We start from the raw sequence: 15164 nt of genomic DNA on the forward strand, positions 1-15164 counted from the left end.
AGATCGAAAGTACCCTTTCCTTATATTTTCCAAACAAAAAATAGCTAGAGAGAGATATTACTGTTTTTGTAGAGTTTCAGGTGGAAAAGCAAAAATATAAAGTAATTGGTTGTCATCTGTTAAAACATATAGCTTTTCTGCATTAAGGCAGAAATTGGTGGATCCAGGTTACTCTGTAAACTTTCTGGGGTTCTTCTAAGATAATTTGACAATAGGTCGGTTGCAGTTCTTGCCATGTTGTGAAACTAAATTGTGCACTGATTTGATCACGTATCCTAGTTCTGATGCTGGCTTTGGTATAGTCTGTTTGACGTTAATTATGCCATGGTCACTGCTGCCAAGTTGCCTAACTATTGCTTAAATGGATTCCTGTCTTCTTGCTTAAGACAGCTTCTCCTGTGTTTGAAGTTGTCAAGCTATCCATTTTCTCAACTTTATTCCCACTGTGATGTGCTGTGAGACTGCTGGCACATTTATAAGATGGCTTTCTCCTTCATCTTCCTTGAATACTTCTGTCCTAAAAACTCATGTGCTATACAATAAGTGGGTTTATTCTGAATGCTTTTTTTTCACTAGGGCTCAGAAAAGGACCTTGTCTACCCTGGTAGTGGTCTTCCTACTGAGATTTTAATTCCCCTACCTGTAAAACTAGCAATGCAAATCCTGATTGCCTCTTTCTCAACTGTTCTTGAGGAATTCTGCTTTCCCCATCATTAAATCGGTATTTTTTTGATTACAGTATTTCACATTCTCTCCATCCATGGTATCCCAAGAGATCTGCTTTTAAATAGCATTTAAAATGAGTTAATTACCTTGGAAGATATAGCATAAATCCAGCTAAGACACTGATTGCATTAACAAAATAGGCAATGATTTTCTCTGTTGTCACAGTTCTGAAATAGGATATGTTACTCCTTGCGATAATAGGAATGTGCTGTGTTTCAACTTAACCTCTGCATAACTCTCAGAATAATTAGAATAATGTGCAAATTATTCTAATGAGGTGCAACTTTCAGGTAGGAAGTGTGAATGCTGTAAATTACATTTGTGGTCCTTTAACAAAGGACCGGATGTATTTATACCTTCCAGAAATCCTCATCAAAGTTGGTGCTGTCATCTGTTTCTGAAGTTTTAACACAATTAAGACTGAAGCTTGTATTTGGTGTGATCCAGGAAAGTCCAGAGACACATCCATTCTGATCAGGGATGTGTGTCTCATTATTAAACTGTTTCCATTTGTCACCCGTGCAAATGCCTGGCCCTGTTTGAAGCTGTTGTACTATATAATGAGAAAAGCTCTGGGATCCAATGATGATTCAGTTATGCAAGTTCATGCATAAGATCTGTCTGTTCACCTACAGCATTTTCTTCACAAAATAATTTTGCTGGGAGGGCAATGTGATGCTAGCTAAAACGTTTTCTGGTGTTCTTTGCAAAGTCACTAGAGGGGCAAATGAGTTGGTGGATTGTTTCAAGGAGATTTTAGTTCAGAATCCACACTGGGCAGAATCATTAACACTCTGGTTGGATCATCTCAAGTATCCTTCCATTCAGCTAGTCTTGATCCCAACAAATATAAGTTTCTTACCAAAAAGGTATATGAGGTGCACAGAATTAATTTCTAAATGCTATATCATTTCTGGGAGAAATTTCCTGTATTAGCAGATCATCGCCAGTGATGTGCAGAAACCAACAGCCTTTGAAGTGATACCACTTAATTATCATCTTGTTAGTTTGTTTGTTTATTCTTAAAGCCAAAGCTATGGGATTTGAGTGATCAGGAGATATTCTGATGTGGCCAGGCAGTGCAAATCTTGTAGCTTACTATAAGCTTTGGCAATAATAGCGAACACTTGTTGCAACTTGACGCCCCGAACTATGTCAGGATTGCTGTAACCTAGGTGTTTCATCCAGTTCTTTTGTCTGATTCAACATGCCTGGCTTTCTACTCCATGATTGCTGTAAGGTTAGGAAATACCTTCTGCTGTTCGTAAGTATCTCTCCGAGTAGTGAACTTCACTGTTTTGTCTCTAGTAATCTGAAATTACTAAACTCCATCTTTGCCTTCATGCATCCCTAGTTATATGGAGTTGAGTCTGTATTGAATTTCAGGGGGTAATGGCAAGCAGAGCAGTTTCTTGCTATTACTTGCAATGTACAGATGTAAAGCCATTGGGAGAAGAGTTTACTATGCAGGATTTTTTTATCTCCCATGTACTGTCTCATGTAAGTGCCTTGGTTGGTATTGGATAGTATCTGTCATGGTTTATATTGCAATTTCTGAAACCTACAGTTCAAAGTAGTGCTTCCTTAGATTTTTGTCTCCATCATCACATTACATTTTTATGGTTTCTTAGTGGTATTTTTTCTAAAGTCAGTGTGTATGACTTTAAGCTTTGGTACTGTAGAGAGATGTGTGCAACCTTTCTTTTGACAAACACTGTAGTATGACCATTCTGCAACATGCAGTTCTACTTGCTGGACCAAATTCATACCAGATGAAAAGCGCTGATCTATAGGTTTTACAAAAATTGCACACAGTAGACAGTTAACTTAATAGTTGCAAATAATCATTCACTGATGCTGGAATGCATGTTGCTTGTGCTTTGTGCAGGGCTAGAAATTCATATCCTGATGTATCGGGCTAAGAGACTTCATGAATGAATATAAATATCTGCATTAAAACTTACAAAATTAAGATAACGAAATATGTACCTTCCAAGATCATCTTTGTTCTTCTTTGGACCTCTTGCCACTTCTGTCTCTAGCCTTTTACCAACTTCTTTTCTTCCTGAATGTTATTTATAATGTCTTCTGCATCCTTTCAACCTCCCATGTTGCACTCAAAAGTATCATTTTAGCATCAGAGTACACTGTCAGTCTGAAAATTATATAGTAAGGGTATTGTTTTCCTAATTATTATATAATGTTTTCTTTTTAACTGTATATTTCTAATGTGCTTATCATTCAGATCTGTATTTTTATAGCATTATTGTCATAGCATTGCAAGACTTGACTATTTGGTGCTGAAAGAATTTATTACAAGGTGAATATGTTGGAGTTTCACTTGTGCTCAACTGAAAAAATTATGCAAGTCTGGAAGGTGAAGGTGCTGTCTTTGCATACCTTTTTGGGTATTGGCCTATAGTATGCTGTCATGAATTTGTAGAGAGGCTGCAAGTTTCTAGACAGTAATTAGATGACAGTTGATTAAAAAATGAAAACCTTTTTACTGGTGCTTGTGAAAAGTATGGTGAAAGGACCCAATCTTCATACAAAACTCAAGCAGCAGAACAGAACAAGCAGCAGCTAATACCGTTACAGTGAACAAACTTTTCAGAGTTCCTGAGTTGTTAAATTCTAAACCTCTGATGAGTTCAATTGCACATGGATTCCCAAGTTATTCTAAAGGTGTTCTATATTTCCTAAACCTTCTGGACAGTTTTGGAAATTTTACTCTTAGTCCTTATTGATTGACTTATTATCACACATATATTTTTTTTCTTGAAGGTTCAGCAGAAATCAATAATCAGTCTGAACAAGGATTCTGCAGACATGCAGTAATAAGAACTAAAGGTTTTTTGGCTTGGTTCCTATTTATGGTTTGTGTTGTGTGAAGATTATATTTTCCTGTGGCTTTGTCACATTGCAAGAGGCTGTGACCTTCATTTTAGCACCCTCTAGACATAGAAGTTTCACAACTATTTGTAATTTAAGTTTTGTCTGTATAGCTCAGCAGGCTATGAGTTCCCCATGTATTGATTTTTGGTTTGTGTTTTAGAAACTTGAGCCTGTAAGATCTGAAATGTGTTGTAACAGAAAAGAAACCACATACTTAAAGTAAAAGATATCATTGCCAGTAACTGAAGAGATTTGTGAAGTAATCTCAATTTGTGTCAATAGTACATTCATTATAGGAAACTTTTGATTTTCATAGTTTCGGTTTCCTTTTTTCTGTTCCTGGGGAACTGCATACAATCATTAAGAATCCCCCAATGTCTTATGGATGCCTATGTATGGTGGTTTTATGAAAACTTTTTAATTATTGCAGTCCACTGGTGGATTTGCATAGAACCTGACAGTTTTATTTTTTGAGATCCAGCATTCTGGTGACAATGATCCATAGGGAACAGAACTGCACATCAGCCACTTCAAATTATGACTATCCAGTGGCAAGCTCTCAGTGACATTCAGCTAGTCCATACTCTTCTCACTGATAAAATGGAACTGCAGTACCCTGTCTTCAGCTTCTGCACCAGAAGGGTATGGGCCTCTACAAGTCCTGTCACACCCATGTGGCTGTCTCACACATCCTAGGACATCTAAAATCACCCACATTTAGGATCTTGTCCCATATGCTTTTCTTCTAATGTTGGGGAGGAAACATCTGTTTTGAACCAAACCATCTGCAAGCAACCAGATCTTGCATCAGTGATTATCAGTCTGTTCTCCCATCAGTATTTAGCTGAAGCAACACGCTGTCCTAATTTGCTCAAGATTTCAATTTCATCTTGAAATGTGCAGATATTGAGCAAATATGGCTATCAGTCGGTTCATAGTTCTCAACACCTATCTCTTAATATACATATCTGTCTCGGAAGCTTTATGTAAATCAGTCACCTTGCATTGCTTTTTTAATAGGTTGTAATCAAGAAACAGAAGAAACATTCTTCTGAAACTGAGTGAGAGTAAATTATAAAATTTCATCCATTTCTGGATCAGATTTTATTCCTAGAGGAGAACATATATTTAAAGATAAATGCTTTATTATTCTCGCAGTAGTTTTATTTCAAGGATATAGCTTTCTGCACCTACTGCTGCTGTATTGGAAGTGGCCATAAGAGCTCAAAAAATATTTACTCAAGGAGAGTTTCAAAAGCAGATTGGGATTTCCGGATTTCTTTAGAGTTTATGTTGTCTCTACAGAACAGACTTGCATGAATACATGAATTCTTGGGTCTCAGTTCCCTTGACGCAGCTCCACTCACACAGATTTACTCCTAACTTATGCCAGCATAGGTGGTTACCTTTTTGCCAGTAAATTAATCAGGGCCAACACACAGATTTAGTACTGCGACACTGTCTATGCTGTTCAGTTTTTAGGTTTCCCCTTGATACAAAATCTGGCTCATGCCAACTAGCACTATCCCAGAGGCTGCAGGACCTAAATGCAATGAAAAATTTTCTAACTTTAAGGGTAGTATATTCAAGTATTATTCATGCTATTGCGTAGCTATCTTTTAATTTTCTTTGCTAATACAAATATCATGTTTTATAGTTATTCCTTATAAAGGTGTTGCCAGGAGTGTGTTTAATAGACTTAGAGATAAGTTTATGTTATTATTGGAGCAAGATATTTTGATTAAGATTATGTGTCTGTTATATTCAGTGTTTTATACTGATATCCATTCTAATAGCACTCAGATTTTTTGTTAGCGTTAATTTCTCCATTTTAAAACTGAAGGGATTTAGAAGGGAATTCTTCATTAGGGAAGAGTTTCAGAATACTTTGGGTAACTGCAGGATATGAGGATCTAAGAGGTACTGCTCTTAAAGCCGACTTTACTGCACTGGCATCACTCTTGTTGACTTCCTTGTCATCATAATCTTCCCTAGGAATTCTTTTTCTTTATGTGTCTTACTGGAAACCAATTTGCAGCTGTGGTTTAAGGCAGCTGCCAAATCTGCTGACGTGTTCTCTATAACTATGTGCTACAGAGTTATAATGCGCTCAGAGTTATAAGGCTGATATGCCAGTGTGGCCTTTGGTATCAAAAAGTTAAAGACAGAATGATCTAATAAGCTAAGCAAATATTCAACACACAGAAATTGCATATCCTGATTGTGTTTTTGGTTTCCAAGAAGTCAATGAAATCCTAGATTTTTCAGAATCCATGGCAAAACATCTATTGGTTTTGAATTTCATCTGTAACCTTTTTGGATTGGGTGTCTTTTACATTGTATCAGCAGATTCCTTGCATTTGTGCCTGGACAGTGTGCTTAACTCTGTCAGACTACTGAGAAACCATTCTGATTTGGAATGCCAGCAGAATTTTTAAAACAAGCCAATAAAATGCAGATTACGATATGACAAAGGGTGTTTATTCAAGGTTTTTAGAGGAAGACAAACATAAAATTGCTGAGTAACTCTGGGCTGCTGATTAAGTTGACATTTTTGCCAGAGAAATGGGAGATTACATATAAGAGACAACTTTTGAAAAGGCAACAAGGGAGATAGAGGGAATGGAGTCCCGCAGGAATCTCTAATTCAGCCTGTACTCTCACATTTTTACCAATGGTCTGGAAAAGGGGGAGAGAGAAATAGGTGACAATATGATTTGACAAGACCAAATTCTTCAGGGTAGTGAAATATTAGCTCTGGGCAGCAAACATTGCAGAAAATGCTCTTTGGTAGTGTGTATTGCTGTTAAAAAAAAAAAAAAAAAACAGACAGAACTGCAGGTCACTAAGTAAAAACCAATTAATTAATTGGAGGGGGAAATGATCCTAAAAATGCACAAGTAACAGTGTGGTCTAAGGAAGGATATATTGTAATCATAAGAGATATTTCTGAAATGGTGAACTGTGGCAGAAAGGCAAATAAAATGTTAACAAACTTTAGAAAAGCAACAGAAAACAAGACAAAGTGTCATTTACGGATTTATAAATCCATACTGTGCCCTCAAGTTGTATGCAATTTTAATTCCCTTCCTCTGCATCTCAAAAAAGTATTACTGAACTTGGTATAGTGAAGAGAAAGTTGAGCATTAAAATATAGATTTTATCAATTTTTTTACCTTTTAAATCTGTGCAAGTACAACAACACTAGACTAGATTAGAATTAAATAGATCAAGATTCTTCAGCTTGGGAAGAGACAAGTGGAGAGGCAGGCGTCATTGAAGAACAGAAAATTATGAGTTGTGTAATTGAGTAGAAAAGCTTAACAGACAACAATGGCAAAGTAAATTTTCAAATGAAATTATTAGGCAATTTTATAGTAGAACAAAATAAATACTGTTTTTACAGTTTAAATCAATCATCAGAGTTCATAATTCCTTTCCGCAGTCTATGGGTTCAGGGATTATGAACAAATTCATAGTTGTCCTCTGATTACTATTAAATGTGGTAACACAATCAGACTCATGCAGTCTCAAAGCCACCATTACTGGAAGCTGGGAGAATATGCTGAAGAAAGTATCATTTTAGTTTTTAGAATCTTTGCTTAATAGTCTGCTACTTAGGATTGCTAGAGTTGAGGTATGGAGCTAGAAAATTTACTGTCTACTACAGGTGTTATTACAGATAATAATATACTTGTGAGTGTACAATTCAGCAGAGCACCCAGTATGTAACTAGTGTAACTAGTGATCTCTGAATCATTTCAGGCATTTGTAGGAGATTTGCCGTATTTAATTTTGGTGCCAGCAACAGCTTAGTTACATCGACCTTCACTGTCTAGGTGTTTTAAATGCACGGTCTCCAATTCCACCTCTTTCTTCTCAGATTAAACTTTATGATAACATGTAAAAAATCAACAGTAAAGTAATGCACAATGGCAATTAACCATTCATCCACTGACCATTTAGTTGGCTGAAATTGAACTTCCTCATGATGTTCAGTCAATGACCTATATCCCAAAGCCTGGATTTGAAGTGCTGCACAAAAGCATCATTATTACTGCTCTCCAGAGACAGCACATCCACTTGTTTTAGTTATTTCAATGCTGAGACCCTTTCTCTACTTTGTGGGACTCTAGGGTTGGATCAAATGTTCTTTACTCTCCTCATTTTAGTTTTTAGATGAGACGTCACTGTGTTCTTTTGAATTTATTCTCCCAGCCTTATACTAACCTTGAGCTATTTGAAGACTCCTCATTTTAGTCATTCATAAACTGGAGAATATGGGTTGCATTCTGATTCCTCATTCTTTAGTGCTTTGCTACTATTGATGCCTTTTACTACTAGTTGTTTGTATTAAGGGTAGCAGGTGACAGTGGTTACCTGTTTAAATGCATGTCATACTGCATAAAACAGCAGCAGCTGAAATGACAGTTCCACACAGAAGAGTTTTATTTTGGAAGGATTTTTCAGTGCAGAATATGAACTTCACTGTTCCCTCATCCATAAGAGAAGTGACAACAAAGTGTTTCTTAATAAAATTTATAAACAGAATCACCATGCTAATTTTCTCCTCCGGGCTCAGGTGCATTACCACATCATCACAGCTTGACAAGCTACAATGTCAATTGAATTGCCACAGACGACCATAAGTATGCTCTTAGCCCATGGCACATGTAAGGTAATATGACTGAGCTTAATCCTTGAATTTATCTTCACGCTGTATGCACACAGCTGTTGTGACTCATGTGAAATATGACTTGACCATGTATTTAACTCATGCTCATAAAATGTTTTTCATGGTAAATAGTTTACCCTAAAAGAGCAATTAGCTTGAGGTAGGAGTGCATGTATAGCATTTTTCCCAAGGCCTGCCTACACTCACATGTTGAGAGCCAGCCCTGCATTCCTTCTCCCTCACAGGGCAATAAGTCTTTCTAAAGCTTAAATGGTTTCTGTTCAACCCTGCTAACAATTTTCTCCTTTTTTTTTTTTTGGTTTCCTTCAAAATCTTTATATTCTGTCTTGTGGGCAAAACCTTTTTGTCTTCACATCACACACACACACACACACACACAGAAAACTTTGTGAATCCAGGATTGAACAGCCAGTTGCTACTGAACTCAAAATGTTTTAAGGATAAAGGTGTTTTAATGCAGTATGAAGATCAGTAATACTTTAGGTCTGACAAGTACCATGAACTTGCAGTTGTTCTTAATATAATTATTCTATTTCAGCTTGCTGCATTATATAAATAGATAATCTACTTTTTGTAGTTCATCCATCCCATAGGCAGCAATGTATTAATGGGATTTATATGTTGGAAGTCTTGCTTTATAATGTGTGCAAAAATGTCTTGTGTGTCTTTTTTTTTTTTTTTTTAACAAAGGACACTTTTTTTCTGGATTAAATTTTGTTATATTTGAATTGGCAGGTTGGTTATTACTAGACAGTATCTCTAAATGCCATCATATTTTGCAGAAATAAAGGAATTACCTCTCTTCCAAAGAATAATCTGATAAGCCTACTGAATAAAAGTTGGTTTGAGAAGATTGAAACTAAAAAACTTTAATTTTAAAATGGAAATTTTAGACTATCTTCAAGACAAAACATTTTGTCCCCACATGGTTGTAAATTTCTAGAAGCTCCTCACAACAGGTTCACTAATTCCACCAAGCAGGATGTCTGTGTCTCTCTTATGTTCTTTGTTTTTTCCTTACCCCCACTCCCTTCCCCCCCCCCCTTTTTTTTTAAGTTCCCTTAGAAGTATGGAAAAGGTCACAGAAAATATGATTAAAAGCATTTGTAAAAGCAGAACAGAAATAGAAGGCCAAGATCATAGGTGTTTTGGATACTTCCTCAGATCTGAGGAGTACCGTGGTAAAGCTGCACTATTTCAGATGGGATTTGTTGTGTATCGGTTAGTTGCTGCAATGTATTACACAAGACTTCCAGAAGCAGAGTCAGGTGCAGTGTAGGTGAGTTTTTAATGCTGCCCTTCCCTTTTTATAGCTCTGTCTTGCAAGAACAGAGTATTGTGGTTTCTATTTAATCACCTCTGAAATAATTGTCCAATTACACAATAATATGTTGCCAATCTTTTATAAGTTTCACATTTCAAAATAGACAAGGGAGTGGTGTTGAAGACAGATGCAATTGAGAACATTGGTGGAGAGGAAAGAAAATGGAAGATACTTGTAGTGGTCAGTAACAACCGCAGCATTGAAACTTGAAGGTGTGTATATATATATATGTTCAATTTATGCTCTTAAGGTATAGGTTGAACCACCTGATACAGTGTCAGTTCTAAATGTCTCTCCTAATCTGTAGCATATTGCAGAAAAATATTTGCCTCAAGATCTAAGATGTAATCTTTGATGAGATTAAATGTATTAATCACAAGTTTCTATTCTATATTTTCAGAAGAATGGCATATCAAATGGAACTCTCTACAAAAAAACATTTATTGAGCACTTTGAACAGGCACCAATGTATGTTGCTGTTCTTACTTTCCTGGGTTTTGGAGTGGGAACAGTATTTGGCTACCTGCGAGATTTTATGAGAGCCTGGGGACTAGAAAAACGTAACGTTGCTACAGAGAGAGAACAACAAAAAGTATGTATGAAAAAGACATTATGTATCCACAGCTGAGTTTTCCCCTCCTTTCAAGTTGTGTAGAATAACCTGCCAAAGTAACAAGGCAGACAACTTTCACCTTAGCGAAGAACATTCCATAGGGATGAGAGGAATGACACACACTGCAGTATAGTTAAACTTGTGTGTGTGAATATGTACCTATACATATGTAAAATCGTAATTTTCAGCCAAAGAGATGTTCACCTTGTTCTAAGTGTGTCAGAATACCCTAAGCAAAATAGAATCTCAGTGTACTAGGTCAATCCACAGAAAAAGAAAACTCAGAAATGCCTTATTGTTAAACATATTATCTCTCCAGATCTCTTAAACTCAAATTTTTCTTTGTCCCATCCGGCAGTCTTGCTTTGTCCATAGCTAAAGGCAAAGCTAACATCTTTGTAACTGCTGACTTAAGTTGCTGAACTACTGGACACAGAGTATTCAGGAATCATTGTACCAGCACAAAGTTAATGTAGCCTGAATTCTTTTGAGTCCTAACTTGGAAATTTTTTCATCCCGCATTCTTCTAAGTGAAACTTGCACCTCGGCAAGCTCAATTGCCTTCCAACTTTGTTTAGAATATTTTTTTTAATTTATTTTTTTTTTTGCTCCTCTTTCTCTGTGCAGTCTGAGCCATCATTTACAGTAAGTAGCACCTGACATAATGGAGGGAAAATGCCAATAGTGTTACTGTTCCACTTACAAATAAAATTCCCCAATTTTTTTCTTGTTTTTGCTTTTCAAAGGTGCAGGCACAACTTAGTGAAATATCATAGTATAGTCTTTCTATAAGTGTTCTCATGGAATACCCTTTTCAATTTGCTTCATGATTTGGCCATTTGTTGAGCTATTTTGATTGCAGACATGCCAGTTAAATCTTTTTGCCATCCACCATGGGTTACAAGCTCATTTAATTCTCCGGTCTCCCACATATGTAACTACATGCCATGTTATTTTTTTCATTTTATTGTAACCAATGTCTAATATGGCTATATTGGTTTTTCACATAAAACTTTGTTGAGATTCTACACCATTCTTTTAATTTAATTTCCAAGCAAAATCCATAGATAGAAATCAGTTGTCAACCAAACTAGTTGTCTTCACTGGCTGTTTGCATGTCCAGTCTAGGTGAATAATGCCCAGATCAGATACATTGGACTATGTTTAATCTTATGTATCCAGCATTTCATGAAATCTAACGAGTTGTTTATCCTAGTTCTGCAATCTGCTTCACACATAGCAAAATGCCCAAGCTGAAATATTTTGTTTCTCCGAGTGAAAGAATCATGAGTCGTTTCCAACTTTCCAAATATTAGACTGGAGAATTAGGCCAACTTGTTGTTTGTTAAAGAGAAACAAAAAACTCACAACAACAAAACTCCACCTCCTAAAAAAGCCAACACTGTACTTCCAGGGAATTGAAGTAAGATATTTGTTGGAGTTGTTTGTAACATAGGAACACGTGGCTGTTAGAGCTCTCTGGTTGCTAATGAATCAGTTTTTCCTTTTTAATGGGACTGACTTGGGTACAAAGCAGACATTTCCCTAGCAACATAACCCTGTGCATGTTTTCAAACCAGGACTTTGTGCCACTTTATCAAGATTTTGAGAACTTTTACACCAGAAACCTCTATATGAGAATACGGGATAACTGGAATCGTCCAATTTGCAGTGTCCCAGGGCCACAGTTTGACCTCATGGAACGAGTTACAGATGATTACAACTGGACATTTAGGTGAGTCAGCTTACACTCTCCAGCTGTCAGCTTCGTAAGAGTACTTCCAATACATCTGCAAAGCACAGAAAGTTGCACCTAGCCCCTCATACCTAGATGCCCAACTAATATACATCAGCATATGCTTTTCTGAAATCAGTACTGTGCTGGTAATCTCTCCCTTTCTTCTGAATATTGTTTGGAAATGCAGTATGGAAGGGACTGAATGCTATCAATATGGATATTTGGTGTGTCAGCACAAGTAAGACTATGTACGCTTCATTTAGAACAGCAGACATTTAGTCAATATTACAACACAAAATTGTATCCATTGATTACGATTTAAATCATAATTTCTTGCATTGCATAAATGTGGCTTCCTACTTACGTAGTGAGGGTTTGGCAGTGAGTTTTAAGCAGTTCACAGCTTTGAAGATTGATTGCAGTGTATCGCAACTGTTACTGAATTAAATAAATATGGAAATTCACCACATAGACAATGTGTAGGTTGACTATATTTCAGCTTATTGAGAATGTATCATAGTGTTTCCTGCAATATTTTCCTCATGTTTAATTTCTGTGTGTACATGAACACTGATGACTTTGTGGAAGCTGTTGACAATTTGCTTGAAAAAATAGGTCTGTAAGTTGTTCCTGAAATACAGTCCTAGGTTCATTTATTTATTTAAATCCATAGAAGCACCCTTTCACCTAATACCAGTATATTGCCATTTACAGCTTGGAATCTGGAAAACATTCTGATCAAGAAGCGGTATTTAGTCAGGAAAACAGAAAGGCTAGAAAAACATTTGGAACATTAAAGTATGAAGATTGTGAATTCCCAAATAGGAATTAGGCAGTGGAATAAAATTTGGTGGGAAAATTTTGGGTTTTTTTCTTTTAGTTTGGGGTTGGAGGGAAAGTTGCACTATTTAAGATTTTCTTTAATTATAGGTTTACAGGAAGGACTATCAAGAATGTAATCAATATGGGTTCTTATAACTACCTCGGCTTTGCAGAAACGGATGTTAACGCTTTGAAAACTGTGACCATAGAGTTACAAAAGTATGGGACAGGAATCTGCAGTACCAGACAGGAAATGGGTGAGTAAACAGCTAGATGGCTACCAATGTTTCTGTAACTACATGCTTTTTATTACAGATATCTTGAAGAAATTGGATACTTAGAGAGTTTTAGTCACTTCAACAATTACTTATTTCACTATTAAAGATGATGCTGTGTTTTATTTGTTATCACATGAGGATTTTTTTAAAAAGAAAAAAATGTTACTGGGTTTTAGAAAAGCAAAAGCAAATTTGTCATCTAATGGCCTGGGACTTTTAATGATAGAAATAGCAGGCTTGCTTTTTAAAAAAAGTAAAATAAAGATTGAGACTTCAAGAATTATCCTAGGGCAAATTTAATTGCATCACAGATTTATATCAGTTAACACATACAGAGTGTTTTGATTACTAAAATGAGCTTTTACATATTTTTTTTTTAATGTTCTAAGACCATATTGTAAAGTTTTGTGTGACATTAATGGACACAATGTAGACATTTCTAGTGTGCCTCCAATGAATAAATTCAGGAAGGCTCCATCTGATGTTTTAGGTTTATATATCCTTTATGATTTGTTTTTTTGGTTTGTAGGCTGTGTGTAGTATTATCTACAGTTGTATATTTTTACACAAAGCTGTGCATTCCTAATGATGCAATCAGCCTGCATTTCAGAGAAAACTGTTTTGAGCTGTAGAAATGCAAGGGGAGATTATTCTTTAGTCTTTGTCTTTCTTGGGAGCTATCAAAAGAGAAAAAAAAAAGAAAAGGAAAAAAAAAAAGTAAAAGAAAAAGGTAGGCTTCTCAGCATGGAGAAGTCTTTTATATACTTCATGCCACCCCAATCTAGGAACCTGAAAAAATGTCACTTTGTATCTCTCAAAGCAAACTATTTTCCTCCAGATATCTCATGGAAAAAGTATTGTATTTCATTTAGGTTTTTATTTAAAGTCTCATTTCCAGACAAAACCATAATGCAAACCTTGTCATCTGCTTCTCGTCATCATGGTTTGATTTCCAGTAACAAATATGTCAGTGTCACCATTCCATTCAGAGAGGGTTTACAGGTTGACCCTACTTTCCTTTTGTAGGCAACCTATCTGGGGACTGCAATATATTGTTTAACCTGATTATATGCTTGACAGTGGTAACCATTACTAGTCATCTAAGGTATTAAAGGAACATTTTTCTCTGTCTTTTTCTCTTGGATTCTGTTTTGTCTGAGAACATTGCAAGTTGTTTTCAGTATGTCAAAGAATATGCCTGGTGTGACTTGTTCTCAAAAACCTTATGCAAAGATTTGATTCTGTCTTCAAATGTTAAAAATCTTATTAGTTAACTTCATTTGGTCTGTTGACAGCCAATGTATATGGATTTCTAGGACCTTCTCTTCATCTGAACTCCTGTGCAGTACTTAAAGTTATCTTGATAGATTGAGCAAAGCTTTAGATTAATTCTAATTGCTTTCACAACAAATAATCCCACTCAGGCTATTCACAATGCAAGAATGCGCTACAGATAAAGAACACTGTATAAGTCTTGTCAGTATCAGTCTTTTAGGGAGTGAATTTCAGAGAGCAGCTTGGACAACAAGACATTAAAATAGGGAAGCAGGGTGTTAAGACCTGGGTTAGATGGTGTAGATGCGCAATCATAGCATTTTGTCCTAGGCAGCTAGCAGAGACCCTGTGCTTGTGTAGTCAGTGGAGAGAGGTTGCTCCACAGAGCAATTCCGAGCAATTCTTACTTCACTGGCCCTGGCTGTGTTGGAGCCTGTCTACCACCAAAAGCTGTATAAACAACCTAAGGAAATTACCTTCTTATTAGTAGTGTGGGTACCCTCTTTTCTTTTTGCTTTACCCTCTTGTGCTGCTTCAGCTCTATTCTGGTTCACAGTTGAGCAGATTTGAGAAATCCTATCGGAGTTAAATCTATATATACATATATACTTTCAAAAGATAGGTAAGGAAGGATCTATATGAAATGTCTTATGTTTTGTAATTATCATTTGCTATCTTCATCTTAGAAAAATAGAACCGAATGGTTTTGTTCCTGGGCAGATAACATTTCAAAACTTCTGTCATTATTGTGTGGCTGAGCTAAAGCGATTTGAAGTAAAAATGAAGTGAGCTGTAGG

The 15164-nt window shown here is 36.2% G+C and overlaps 1 protein-coding gene across 1 annotated transcript in view; it reads left to right on the forward strand.

The window, feature by feature from the left end:
• Positions 1 to 15164, forward strand: part of SPTLC3 (serine palmitoyltransferase long chain base subunit 3) — an 89494-nt gene that overhangs the window by 27097 nt on the left and 47233 nt on the right. The window contains exons 2-4 of the mRNA XM_080408511.1: positions 10042 to 10233; positions 11835 to 11989; positions 12923 to 13071. Coding sequence (XP_080264637.1) covers positions 10042 to 10233; positions 11835 to 11989; positions 12923 to 13071 — 496 coding nt within the window. The remainder of the gene's footprint in view (positions 1 to 10041; positions 10234 to 11834; positions 11990 to 12922; positions 13072 to 15164) is intronic.

The sequence above is a fragment of the Falco punctatus genome, assembly GCF_963210335.1.
Source record: "Falco punctatus genome assembly, chromosome: 12".
NCBI classification, from domain to species: domain Eukaryota; kingdom Metazoa; phylum Chordata; class Aves; order Falconiformes; family Falconidae; genus Falco; species Falco punctatus.